General features: G+C 33.7%; 1 protein-coding gene and 1 long non-coding RNA gene across 2 annotated transcripts; both read right to left on the reverse strand.

The window, feature by feature from the left end:
* LOC123538178 (alpha-tocopherol transfer protein-like) lies at window positions 1-7,221 on the reverse strand. Its single transcript, XM_045322143.2, has 4 exons — window positions 7,022-7,221; window positions 3,658-3,768; window positions 2,127-2,250; window positions 1-680 (listed from the first exon to the last, which is right to left on the reverse strand). Exons 1-4 carry the CDS (start codon window positions 7,214-7,216, stop codon window positions 538-540), a joined length of 573 nt encoding a protein of 190 aa, XP_045178078.2. The 5' UTR covers window positions 7,217-7,221; the 3' UTR covers window positions 1-537.
* Window positions 7,222-7,922: 701 nt separating this feature from the next.
* LOC128550850 (uncharacterized) lies at window positions 7,923-11,240 on the reverse strand. Its single transcript, XR_008368514.1, has 3 exons — window positions 10,943-11,240; window positions 9,893-10,052; window positions 7,923-7,967 (listed from the first exon to the last, which is right to left on the reverse strand). It is a non-coding gene; the product is annotated as an uncharacterized LOC128550850 (long non-coding RNA).
* Between the last annotated feature and the right edge of the window lie 2,637 nt (window positions 11,241-13,877).

Here is a 13,877-nt window from a genome sequence, read left to right on the forward strand (position 1 = left end):
GATTAGAACGAAAGACAAGTCTTAAAGAGTTCTTCTCCTAAACTTGGCATTTTACAATAATACAAAAGTTTTTACTTCATTACAGTACATTGCAAACACAGTATATTTCGGACAATAGATAGATTTCTGTATAAATCAGACCAATATTTTTTTTTATGAAATTAAAGTTTAAAATGAATGTATAGGCAGACAGGACAGAATGCGGTTACTACTTCTTATTGATTGGTCTCCTAGAATTAGATATAAGATGGAGTACATTAAAACACTCTCGTAAATGCACCATGAAGGAAAGCCAAGATATCGATGTGCAGGATATCCAATAAACTTGAATTTTGCACTATGATTGAGGTTGTTCCAAATTCCCGTTTAAACTGATAATGTTTTATAAGTGTCGCAAATGTCGTAGATCGTAACTAATTAGGCCGCAGGATCGTACACCCGAAAATTCCCTTAACGTAAAGGCTGCAACAATATCGTACAACTGACAACATATTTTTATTGTAAAACATTAAAACTGTCTTTGTTATACATCAATGTTTATGATACGTTCAACTTTCTAAAGGAAGCTGCAGGGGTATCATCTGTTTTCCTTTTCTCCATGTCCACCCCATATTTACCGCTTGATAAGTCTCTGATGTGTTCTTGAAACTCTGGTTTCTTCATGTCATCCAGCATAGCGCCTGAAAACGACCATCGTGTGATTTGTTATCAGAGCAACTGTTCTTCGCCAGATATTCTTTCTAGCGCGAAACTTTACTTTTACAAATATCTTTAAAACTATAGAAGAAACAGTTTCAAACTTCATCTTAGAACAATGTGTTATTCATTTTTTTTTTAGATTTTACTAAAGTCGAAACCTGTATTAGAATAAGACTCACCATTTTATGACCTTATCCCATTTAAGGCATTAAAAAAGCATAGAAATAAACTTCTTATATACAAAGAACGAATTCTAAGAAATTTGATGTTAGATGTGATATTTATTTATAACTACTGTAACAATATGTCTAGATTTCAAACAATAATTAAATGGCGTTATAAAAATGCATGATATCGACATATGAAACAAATCATAGTATTGCATATTTTGACATTCTTGACATTTTAAAGTTGTTTCTAACTAATATTTATATACCTTAAGATGCTGCGTTGGACATTTTTAAGCATTGATAAAGACGTAACAGAGAGCATTGATGGTAAAAGGTACATTTTTTTAAAACACGCTGAAATGTTACAAGATGCGTTTTATTATCGTTGCCTATGCTCAGTACATGGTGAAATGCTAAAAATTATTGGCTAAACTTAACCAGGGGCGGAGGAGAGCGTGGTGGATGGGAGTCCGAACCCCAAGTGTCTGTGATCGATACGATGAATATCAAAGTTAATAGACCTGATTCAGATTCTGTTTACTAAGACCGATACGCCGAGGTCTACATCAACTTCGCCAAATCAATATACTTGAACATTTACCGACTACACTGTTTAAAGTAAGAAGTTCATAAGAAAAATATTTCGCAGAAAAAGCTTAAAACGCCCAAAATATTAAGGTTTAAGCGAGCAATTGAGTTTAAAGGAAAATAACAAATTGAACATAAAAAATTCAGTTCATTTCAGAGTATTTTCCAGAGTTGTCATGAAGAAGGGAATAAATGGCGGACGAAAGAAATGAGGGACGCAAGGAATAATGGAGGACAACGACAATTCTTTCTTCCTCATTTCGCGCAATGTGATAATTCATACGCATATATTAATCATGGCAGTTTATCATATGTACGGTAAGAAAAGTTTGTTAATGCAAATTACATAGTAGTAAAATCGAGTACTTTGAGACCCGCACAGATCGGCAGAGATCCGAAGAGAAATGAATGTTTGTTTCATTAACAATTTGTGATATGTTATTACTCTTTAAATGCCAGAAGCTTTTTTTTTCAGTATTATGTGCACTGCTCATTAGTTTTCATGCAAACTAATTTAATTACAATGAATAGTAGCAAAAAAACAAATGCTTTGCAATTTTTAATAGCATAGAAATAGAGGGCGCAAAAGCTTTTGTCTGTCTACTCAATCTACTTATATCGCGATCAAAGCATGTGCACTTTAAAAGGTTGGATAAATATCTTTAATACCAATTATTTTCTCGGCCGAACCAGCTGATGGCCCTTTGTAATCATCCGGTAAATATTCATCAGGAAGTGCTTCCATTCCAACATCTTCGTGTATTTTCACGAGACTTTGTCCATGCAGAATGAACTGAAAAACAGAATATCATCTGTTCTTTAGACAAGGTCATTAAAACGTTACATGCAGAACATAAAATCTGACTTTATGATTTCCTCAGTGTATGTCCACTGGCACCAGAACAGAAAGAAAATGCCTCTGTACATGTTATACCTTACCCCTAGGTATTCCATAAGAACCATGTTCATGAAGGGGAAAATTTACTAACCGGTTTCAATCGCGCATTTCATACTTAAAACACGCAGTTCGGTAAATGACTGTGTACTATGGATATCAAACATGTGGTGATCTATCTTCCATTGTATCCTGGTCACATTTCTTCAATACTTCTTATCTTAGAAAAACAACGCGTAGTTTATAGTTATTTCAGCGTTACACAAAAGACTTGCCTGACCTTCCCTGGTGAAGTTCCGTTCTAGATTAATAAAACTATTCTGATTGGCTGTTTTGAAAATGTATGTCAATCGTCATTTTACTACACGTGTTCGCTTAAATGTGAAAATGCGGCATAAATGTGCAAAATGAATACAATAAACAGAGCATATACAAGATGAGTTTCATTCATCATTTCCAGTTTAAGTGTAAAATTGTATTTTTTTTATTCTGTTTTTGTTTGTTTACATTTCGCCAAACATATGCACACTGCCGTGACCTCTAGACCGGATGTTCATTAGGGAAGGTCAAGCAAGTTTTTTTCTGTAACGTTGACGAAAACATAAAATATGTTGATAATCTCAGCAATATGGAATATTTAGACAGGTGACTGGTGCACGATGGAAGATAAATTATCGCTTGTTAAATATAATAGGTACCCATTCACCGAACTTCGTGTTTAAGTTGAGAAATTTACGATTGAAACGGGTTAGTATATTTTCCCGTTCATGACCATGCTTCTTATGGAATACCTAGGGGTAGGGTATAACATGTACAGAGGCATTTCCTTTCCGATCTGGCGCCAGTGTGTATGTCAGTTTATTTAATTATTATATTTATAAAATGTTTTCACTGCCCTTAATGATGTACATGATAGCAAACAGAATACATTTAAAAGCAATAATGCCGATGCCATTACGATAAAACTAGTTTGTTACTTCGTTGTTGCATATGAGCCCGGGCCGATTAATATTTTCAAGGACTGAAATGTAATGGGACTTCCATAAGCCAGCTAATTGAATTTGTCACAGATAATGAACTCCTCAACAATGAAACCATAACAGACTGTCCACGGATTCTACTTGAAGTAGCACTATTTTACATGATATAAGGTAAAATCATGAACTGATTTCCTGAAAAAAGTCTTCATTATCTACTATCCGTAAGATTGATGAATTCTGTATCATGTTTTTCGTGTCTAAAATAAAAAGAATATATATATATACAAATTTGTTACGAAGGTATTGAATTGAATAGTGGACATACTCTGTCTTTTATCTTCTGCCGAAGAAAAGGATTGACCAGTGACATGAATACATCTATGAATGTTGGCTCATTGTACATATGTACTCCCCTCATTCTCATCGGCAGCGCTTTCTGTTAAAGAAACAAATATACCATTCGTATACAGTCCCGGTGTCTTTCATAACCGCATGAATGCCACATGCTCAAGTAGGTAAACATGTCATCGGTTTTGACACAAACGCATACACATGTTAACCGATAAAGGAGCATATATTTTTACGAATCATACAGTATAATTGACTCAGAAGTCAAGTTAGATACTTCAAAACATAGATATTTCTGTTTCGAAGTCATTAATATGACATTTAGGATTGCTCAAAATACCTGTATGAAAATATGTATGTCAGGCACCTCGCATTACTTACTGTTTTCCAAGGTACAATCTACCAAGGTGGGAACATAGTGTGATGAAGAGCCTCTTTGAGAAAAGTGGACAATTTAGTTTGATTCCTATGTAATTTGAAAGCAGTAAATATTTCTCATTACATTTTATTTAACACCAAATGGAACACTTATTAAAATATGTTTTTCATTTCAACCATTTGTTACACAAACGTTATTTCGAAATATTACGGGAGGTATATCAATATGTTAACGCATCTGCACTCAGATGTTAAAGATTTTATTGATTATGGATATTTAAGACGATCAGTAGAAAAAGTGGAACTCTACAGGTCGCTCAATACGACAAAAATGAATATGTTGCAAGCTCGGTTTGATTGAGCCTGTTCATGGACGGTAGTGGAAATGCATGATACCGTTCATACCCTCTAGCCACGGGTTAAGGAGAACTCAACATTGACACATGTTTAAAGTATCGAAAACAAATTAGAGACATCCGCAGATGTTTTTATACGGCGGTGAATATGGCATCTTCAATGATACACTAGTGCGTAATTCCATGATATGTGGTGTATGGTTCCCAGTTAAAATGGAATTTAGAAAGGGGATCTGAGGTAACGGGGCCTGCATATTACAAAATTAAAAAGCAGGCACCATAACTAAGAGGTGATTTTATAATATCCATTGCTATGGAAGCAGGAGAAATGGAACCATCCAAGCCGAAATGTTCAAGCTGAAAACTAAACAATACCAATAACATAAAATAAAAGTCGTGCTGAACGATTTGAAAAGACCGAAATATTAAGGCGTTTTGAAATGTAAACATACAAAAGCATTATATTTGAATAGGTCCATACACAAATGTCTTGATAAAAAGACTTCAAGTTCGAAACGGATTGCATTACCACACTGCCACCGGGGAATCCTTTTATTTCAGTCAAGACATTTGTGTATTCCCATGCCCGTATTATTTTGTGATATAGCTAAGTATTCACTATTGTTTTACGACAACTACGAAGACATCTTATCTAAGTGAATTGAGGTTTAACTCTTGCACAGATCAAAATATGCCGTTTTTAACAGAACTTATCTCTTGTTTCGCCTATACATGTGTATGACTTTTTTAAGTTCTCCTGTAATAGTTTGATTGAATAGATTTACATATATACACTTTATGGCATTCTCATACATAAATTATACTTCCTATCTAATGTTACTTCGCAGCCATAAAATTCAGTATTTTTAGATAAGGAATATATGGAGTTTAAAGGCACTCGCTACAGTTTTTCCGGACGGGTCGATATTTACCCCAAAACCATGCCAACTTGGTTTCGATGTAGCTCACTACAGTGTTGGTGCGGTCTTCTGCGCATGCCCGGACATGATTATCTAATGTCGCGTACGGCAAAAATTCGCAAATTATTGTATGTTCGCATGCATTTAATGTACAAAATGAATAATATACTGACTAAAGGTTAGGGTAAGTATCACCATGGTTACAAAATATATACATTTAAAGTACTTTTAGTTCAAATTGCTTCAATCCGACATATACTGGAGTCTGTTATTTATACCAACGCTCCAACTCTGCACTGAGTCACAGCTGTTTCTAATCCCGTACCGTACCCGTACCGTACATTAGTAAACTATAGGTTTTGTTAAAAAAAAACGGGGGAAACTTTTATCGTTCTATGCCATCAAAATGCTTCAGAAACACCTTAAAATCCGATTATTAAGAAACCTGCCGTTTGATAATTTTATATATACATTTATAAGTCATTTGCTCAAATACTGAAAGAGTATTTCGTGCCAACCTGCGTTGTATAAATGCCGGCCACACCCCACCTCGTTGTAATTTGATTTAAGCGAAATCTAATATGGTGACCTATCAATTTTCTTTTTGTTTTAGATTAGGTAGACATAACCAAAGGTATGTGCAGAGTTCTATTATGTGAAACTAGATAAAATGGCAGAAGTATCAACTTAAAACTGACAAAAATATGCAAAAATAGCCCTTGGGTCTGCTTAACAAGTATTCTTTTCTTTACAAAATCATGTTCTTTTGATTTATCTGAGCATGTTTCAAATAGATATATTGTTTTCCATTATAAAAATGCTTAGATAATCAAATTTATGCTGATTATTGTACTTTACTGAAATATATTTTAGGATTACAGAAATTTTGAAAAATGTTTAAAATAGCACCATATCTAGGGGCAAATTAAATTGAAACAAAGCCGGTGACCTAGTATTTTTATTTCATTTTTCAATACATCATAACATGATCTTTTAATACAAAACATTTCATCAAAATCTATTATTGAGAAAAAAAATACGAAACTGTAGCGAGCGTCTTTAAATAAACACTAAATGATGAATGAGAAATAACCACAAACAGAAACATGCAAAATATGTGCATACTAATGCAAGAATATAAAACTAATGCAAGAATATAAGAATATAAAACTAATGCAAGAATATAAAACTGACGAAATGGACGGACGTAAGATCATACGTGCATAGATCACTACATAATGATAACATTTCTTTCCAATCATCCCATTATCCCCTGTGCCAACATGCTAACTATTGATCGGACTTCATATACAGATCTATTGTGTTTTAAACATAAATATTACTGTTTCCTTTATATACTGCTAAAGTTAACAATGACGTGCGGTGCGTGTATTTTTTTAGTTTTTTCACCGTTTACAGTTATATAAATTGTACAATATATTGCATCGTCATTACTCGGTAGAAAGAAAATTGTGTCGTAAAGTATCATGTTTCTCATGCGAAAATGTATTAAAATCCGAATGTCAAATTTCCTAGAGGGCGTGGATGGCAGCATGCATTTCTTCTACCGTCCATGAACAGACTTAATCAAATTTTCAATTTGCTATTTTCTGAAACACATTGTAGATTAATATTCTACATTTAATTGTGTATTACGTCAATTATAATTTGAATCGTCAACACTTACGTGAAAGAAAACTATAGATTTTTTTGCAGTTTCAGCGCTCGAGATAGCCATCATTAGTTGCAATGTAATATCAGTGTAGTCAAGGACAACGACCGTTCCATATACCTGTAGCCTCTCGTCTAGGAGCAACCACTCATAAACAAGGAAAAATGCTTTGTACAGATATTCAACTCCCCAACGTTTTAGCAAATCCATATTTAACGCAGCTGCAAGTGGAATAATCAATGGTAAAGTTCAGTGAATGATAAGCCTTATTAAGCTGAATATTGATACAATCTCATTGTTATAAAAATTGTTTACTTTAATTGTACCTTTCATTGTAATAAAAAATAATCAATAGATATCTATGGCTCTATAGCTATTAATAATTAGCTGTTTGTTTGTTTGTTTTGGGTTTAACGCCGTTTTTCAACAGTATTTCAGTCATGTAACGGCGGGCAGTTAACCTAACCAGTTTTCCTGGATTCTGTACTAGTACAAACCTGTTCTCCGCAAGTAACTGCCAACTTCCCCACGTGAATCAGAGGTGGAGGACTAATGATTTCAGACACAATGCCGTTTATTAAATAGTCACGGAGAACATACGCCCCGCCCGAGGATCGAACTCACGACCCTGCGATCCGTAGACCAACGCTCTACCTACTGAGCTAAGCGGGCGGGCTCCTGTTTCTTTAACTTGCCTGTTGCTAAGAACCGGTACACTCGAAGCTCTTTTTTATGTCCCATCACAATCCTCTTACATATACAGGCATAGATGCTCAACCAAAGCACAAATACTTGCTTTTCAATAGAGTGGCGCTTAACAAAACTATCACATGGCAATAAAGAAATTGAGAATATATTTTAATGAAAAAAGATGTTAAAATCGTTACTGAAGTACTTACAGAATTTACACAGTATTATTCTACGTCCCTTTCTATCATACTTCATCGGACACTGGAAATATCTGAAATTCGTGAAAATCGTGCACTTCCATTTTAAGAATCTTGCTATGAAATACGGTTGTATGAGTTTTGGAATGCTGATTTTCTGCAGATTAAATTCTTACTTCATTTACATCTTGTGTAGAAATACGATAAGTCTGCTTTTATTCCAAATCCTAAAATTTGCACAAAATAAGACAAATATGTATCCTTAATCTATCCTTTCCAAACGCAAGCATTTAATAGTTCATTTGCATTTTCTTATCTTTGATTGAAATAAGTAATCAATGCATTTAATTGTTAGTTCATCCCTTAGTTTTCGTAGGTACATTAATTGACATATTTCATGAAAATACGATGTGAAACGAAAAGAATCGACCATTTAAGTAACAAATCACTTGCAATGGCACTATTTTTTCAAGCTGCTTGATAGTAACTGACAAATGAATGAAACAACATCACTTTGCTTGAAATATGTAGTATTTTGGTGAATGTCAAGTTAAAGAATATAACAACAACAACAAAATGATATAATCAAACTGATTATGTGTAGGACTTTATCAATCTTTATTCGATAAAACATCTAGTGGTTGTTTTGACTGGCCTATTTTCGACCTCGAACAATTGGCTGTTTGTAGATAGCAATGTACATAAACATATTCTCAAGATGCAGATCTATACACCGTAAAACACGATAAATATTGAAGTTGTTGAGTATACATAATACTGATGTGTTTATACATTAGGGCATGTTTCGAAGCAGGATGTGATAATTGTTTAGAATAGTGGTATGAACATTGGCCTCATTCATTACGCTCAAACTTGAAAAGTTGCATTTTGACGTTCCATAAATATACTCTCTTAAGTGATGAACATTATTTTTGAGAACACTGAAAAACTGTCTATTATGTTTCAGATATTTCCAACGAATCTGTATACATATATGTATTCTAACTTCGAAGAGAAATACTGTCTGTGCCTATTTTCGAGGTTTATTCAGCTGAAGATTTTTTAGAAAATATATATACGTCATTTTTACACACGTCAGTAATGAAAGGTCGAATCTGTTACTTACGACCTACTTATAATAAATAAACATTTTGCATCCAATATCACATACTATGAAATGATGATCATAAAAGACCATTTTCTTCAATAAATATTTCTACAACTGGCCAAACAAAATACGAGGTAAGTAAAATATTATATTATTTTTGTCACAATAAAGAGGGACACAAATTTATGATATCATTCTTTATAGTAAACATGGTGTATTTCATACAGTAAAACACATATGAGCGAAAACAAAAATAAATTCCTCAGCTGTTTATTTTCAATCTTACAAGAAATCTTTTTTTTTTTTTTTCAGAAATAGTATCCAAATATTTATAAAATCCAAGACAGTCACTGCAGTACTAAAGTCCGTGAACATGGAAAATACAGTGGTGTTTTCTTATTGATGAATAGAATAAGGTGGACGGATAGCTCAGTGGTTTGCACACTGGCCTTCCAATCCTGAGGTCGGGGGTTCGATCCCCGGCAGCTACTCGGGAATTTTCAGAAACGCTTTTCAGTGTTTCCCACCTAACTAGAGGTGTACTGGACAGGAACCCAGGCAATCCTTGCGTGTATCAGTGCTATACACTGGGCACGTTAAAGAACCAGGCTGTCTATTCGCAACGAGCTAGGCTAAGTTAGCCGGACAAGCCTGTATCTGATTTCTGATCTCTCTGTCGTGGGGGCTTTGTCTCACTCTGTCCCTCTGGTCAGATCGCTCTGTGTCTGTACTAGTAGAGGATGAATTATGCGCCCTGTGTGGCTGCATTTGAACTATGTAAAGCGCCTTTGAACGTGAAATTGATCATGAAAAGGGCGCTATATAAATCTGGTATAATAATAATAATAATAATAATAATAAGTGCAATCAAAACACGACAGAATTGCTTACCCCGTTTTAAAAATTTCTTGTATTATTTCATTTGATGGGTCCACATTTCGAAACCATTCTGGAATATTTGTCCTACTTTTCCAGTAGTTTTCAAGAGTTTCTCGAGCACCAAGCTGGCTGAACTTTCTTACTCTTAGAAAACGAAGAAGAAAGGCAAAATCTGTAAAAACAAAAAAGAAATAAATAAAACTTTTCCTCTATCAGGTTGTCTCTAAGCATCTTAAGCAAACTTATTCACATGTAACGAAATAGACTATCTAACTAAAGGCTAAGTAAAAACAGTTAAGGCTTGTAGGCAGAAAATAATCCAACTCTTTAAGTATCCAAATGAGTATTGATAATTTCCCAATTACTTCTAGTTTCCTAGTTTGGTTAAACGGATTCAAACCAGTCAACATTATTTTTAGACAAAACATCCTGTCCCCGTCAATTTCATTTTTCGTTTCATATAATGAAAAATATAGCCAACATAAAAGATAGTATTGATAAATTATACATGGGGAGAAGGGATAAAATAATTTAAAATTTGAAACTTGCTCTCAATGATCTTCTGCATCGTTTTTTGGAACCTAACGCATTACTTATATTTGCCTGTTGAATAACAGTTTAGTTATCCGAGAATTTTAATGCATTTCTATCGTGTCATTTGACAAGTAATGGTAAGATTCAAATCGCTTACTATATTATGAATTTTGTCTTCCTTTTCATTATACACTACAGAATGAAATAAAAATTTGGACTGGTTTTATTCACTTGACTTCAAGTGGGTAGGGGGTCGGTGTGTTGGGATGCGTTAAATGACACATCCACACAAAGATAGGTTATATAGCCATTTTCCAGATTTTGATTATGGATAAAGAACCCTAAAGTCCTTCATAGCACACTGTCATCGGGCAACTAGGTGGAATCACCAGCATAAAGCCAGTTGAAAGGAATTTATACATCCTAAGCGAGTTTCCAAGCAGACACCGGTGAAATCAAACTGATTCGTCCTTAACCACCGGGCCACAGATTCATACTTAATATGTAACAAAGTAATGTTTTTCATACCTGTTGGAGTTTTTAACCAGTCTTGGTCAACCACCCACTGCCTGTATGTTTGTACAGCAATCCGTCTGTCTACATCATTTAATTCATTAAGCTCTTCTTTAGCTTTCTTCTTTCCTTCCTCATTTAAATTACTAATAAAACTGTCGTCACCTGCAGTGAAATACACAGTTAAACAATCCTAAGAAAATGCAAAAATTCAAATCTGTATATTTAGTGGTGTCATAAAGGCGTTACAACCGCGTAATTATTGAGGTGCGGTTTTGCAAGTTTCACTTATTTGGGTAAACTAGATGTTATCAGAAACAACACATGTTTATATTCTTTACTTTTTGACTGCTGTCAATTTAACCTCTATGGTAAATAAACCATGACATGAGAAAACGCTTTAACTGGAATGTGATATATAATTTGATATAGCATATTTTAATACCTACAAGAATGGCGTGTATCAGTTAGTTCAAATAAAAAATTGTTGTTTTCATATGATGTTCAAAGAAAATTTCTCATATGAAAAGTATTTAGATATAGTAGACATTAGAAAATCTAGGTTTATGTACACACATTTCAGAATAGGTTCTCACGATCAACAGATTGAAAATGGTGGACATAGAAAAATAGAATGAGAAATTAAATTGTGAAGAATTACGTGCTAAGAATATTAAATATATTTACTTTGTTGTGAATTTTGCTCAGAACTGAGAATGATGTATTTACCTTAAAGTACTACTGTAGTCCAACCCAAAAACAAATTTAATATCCTGGACACAGTCGTTCGAAACTTTAACAATACTTAGTGCTGAATCTCACAGTTGATTAACTTTCAGAGTTATATTTTGACATTTAAGAAACCTTATAAACACAAATTTGTATGTTAAGGTATTTTAACACTAAAATGTCTATTCAGTAAAATTAAAACACCAGTCTAATGTTTCCCACCAAGTCTAGTATTTTGACTCAAAATTAACTAGGCGGTTACTTTAACAGCCTGTTAAAGTTTGGAACAACTGGGCCCAGATGTCAACAAAAAATGAAACTTTGATAGGGTCCATTGCTACATTCTTATATTACGCTTTTGATAAACGAATGCCTAATGTTTATGTTTTTTTTAAACTTTAATATATTATTTATATATGACATATGTCAGTTTCTGTTACTTTGTTTATGAATGTACATATGATTTGTATCTTGTTGTTTTGTAAATATGTTTGCATGGGCCGGTGGCCGTAGAGCAGAAATAAACCTCTGTTCTGTTCTGTTTCTGTTCTGTTCTAATAACCTCTAAGTTTCATTTCATATCACTTTTCTTGGTCATCTTGACTGAATTTATATGTATGCAAATAACAGGAAAGACGTATGAATGACAAATTAAATTTTAAATCTTATGCAAATGTTAACGAAGCATATATTAGTATATTTATTTAGTATGATTATTTCTCTATTTAACAGTGACATGTAACATGCAATTGCATGGAAGTCCTTGAAGCTTATTACGCAGCCATGCAAAACAACAACACACTCCGTCACCCTTTTTGAGTCTGCTTGTGAGACCTAATAGAATGTACTGAACCCCTAACGAGCCCTTAACACCGGCTTTTAGAGTTAATGTTTAAATGATGTTTTCTGAAACAAAAATGCGATAAAGTGAAAACAATACGTTTAAAATGTTCACATTCCAAGAGTTGTTGAAACTCTTCCCGATTTCTGTTTTTCTTTCAAAAATCAAGTCTTACGGATTTTTGTAAAAACATAATTATCATGAACAGTATAAAATTGCATTTGCAAATACGAAATTAAAATGAGGCAAATTAAAGTACATCACCTGGTTTAACGGCCATTCTTTCAGATATATGCAATAAATGTACAATGTTCTCTATCAACTTAACGATTTCTCCATCTCTTATTGGTCTATTGATTAAATCATTTAAAGTGAAGTAGCATTTCTTTTTTTCTATTAATTAAATAGACCAAGCCCGTGTATAATTATAGGTATCTATCTGATTGTGCTCTACTGATGTTTTCCCTCAGGTGACAACATATCGATGAAATGAAACGATGCGAAATGAGATGCTACGATATAAATATAATTGCCTAGGGCCTTAATCTACTCAACTGAATTATGAATGTCGCTCTCTTAAAGATACAAATCTTTCCGAAATCATTAGGAGAAAAACTGGTATAAATTATAGCTACATCTTGGTCGGTGTCTCGATATCCAATGGACTGCGAATTTTACTTCAAACTAACAGAATACTTCATCAAAATACTACTTCGCAATTTGTGTTGCAAAAGCTTTTAACTCCATTAATAATTTTATAAAAACGAAGGTATCTTTTCACGTTTTTTTGTAGTTTTATTTTTTAATGTCATCGACAACTAGGATATATATATTAAGGAATTTCTACGGATAGAACATTACAGCTTAAGTCAACTAAATAGAACTTAACAGATTGAATAAAACAGTAATTATATAATAAGTTAAACGTTTGACGGGACTTGAACTTATCATTGAGACATTCGGGTATTTGAGACAGGCAAATTTGAAGTAATAACAGGAAATTCGTTATTAAATTAATATATGTTACCTTATATAGTAATAAAACTGAATGTGTTTTCAGCAGGTTATTGCTTTCATGCACAGATTATCGCTTGTCGGCCCGGGCCAAAAATTCCTAATCATAAACCGCCCGGTGCGCATGAAACAAATTGCTACATAAAACTTCATCATCGTCAATGCGCTTTCAACATGGCGGCCGAGCGGATGTTGCAATCGTTATTTGCTTCGTAATGGTTTGTCACTGGCATGAACGTTAAACTGTTGTTTATCGCAGAATTTCAATGCTTGTTTTAGTAATAAAAATGACTTGCACATATATTTACACTGGGGGAAGAATTCCGAGTTTCAACAGTGTTGGGGTATGTGGAGCATGATTCGCAT

This window comes from Mercenaria mercenaria, chromosome 18 (genome assembly GCF_021730395.1).
Source record: "Mercenaria mercenaria strain notata chromosome 18, MADL_Memer_1, whole genome shotgun sequence".
Classification (NCBI taxonomy): Eukaryota; Metazoa; Mollusca; class Bivalvia; order Venerida; family Veneridae; genus Mercenaria; species Mercenaria mercenaria.

Bases quoted from the DNA above. Each gene is read 5' to 3' on its own strand.
- LOC123538178 (XM_045322143.2), bottom strand. From the start codon at position 7,216: ATGGATTTGCTAAAACGTTGGGGAGTTGAATATCTGTACAAAGCATTT. The intron at 3,769-7,021 runs GTAAGTGTTGAC...TTTCTTTAACAG, and splicing joins AATCTATAGTTTTCTTTCAC to AAAGCGCTGCCGATGAGAAT. The intron at 2,251-3,657 runs GTATGTCCACTA...TCTGTTTTTCAG, and splicing joins GGCAGAAGATAAAAGACAGA to TTCATTCTGCATGGACAAAG.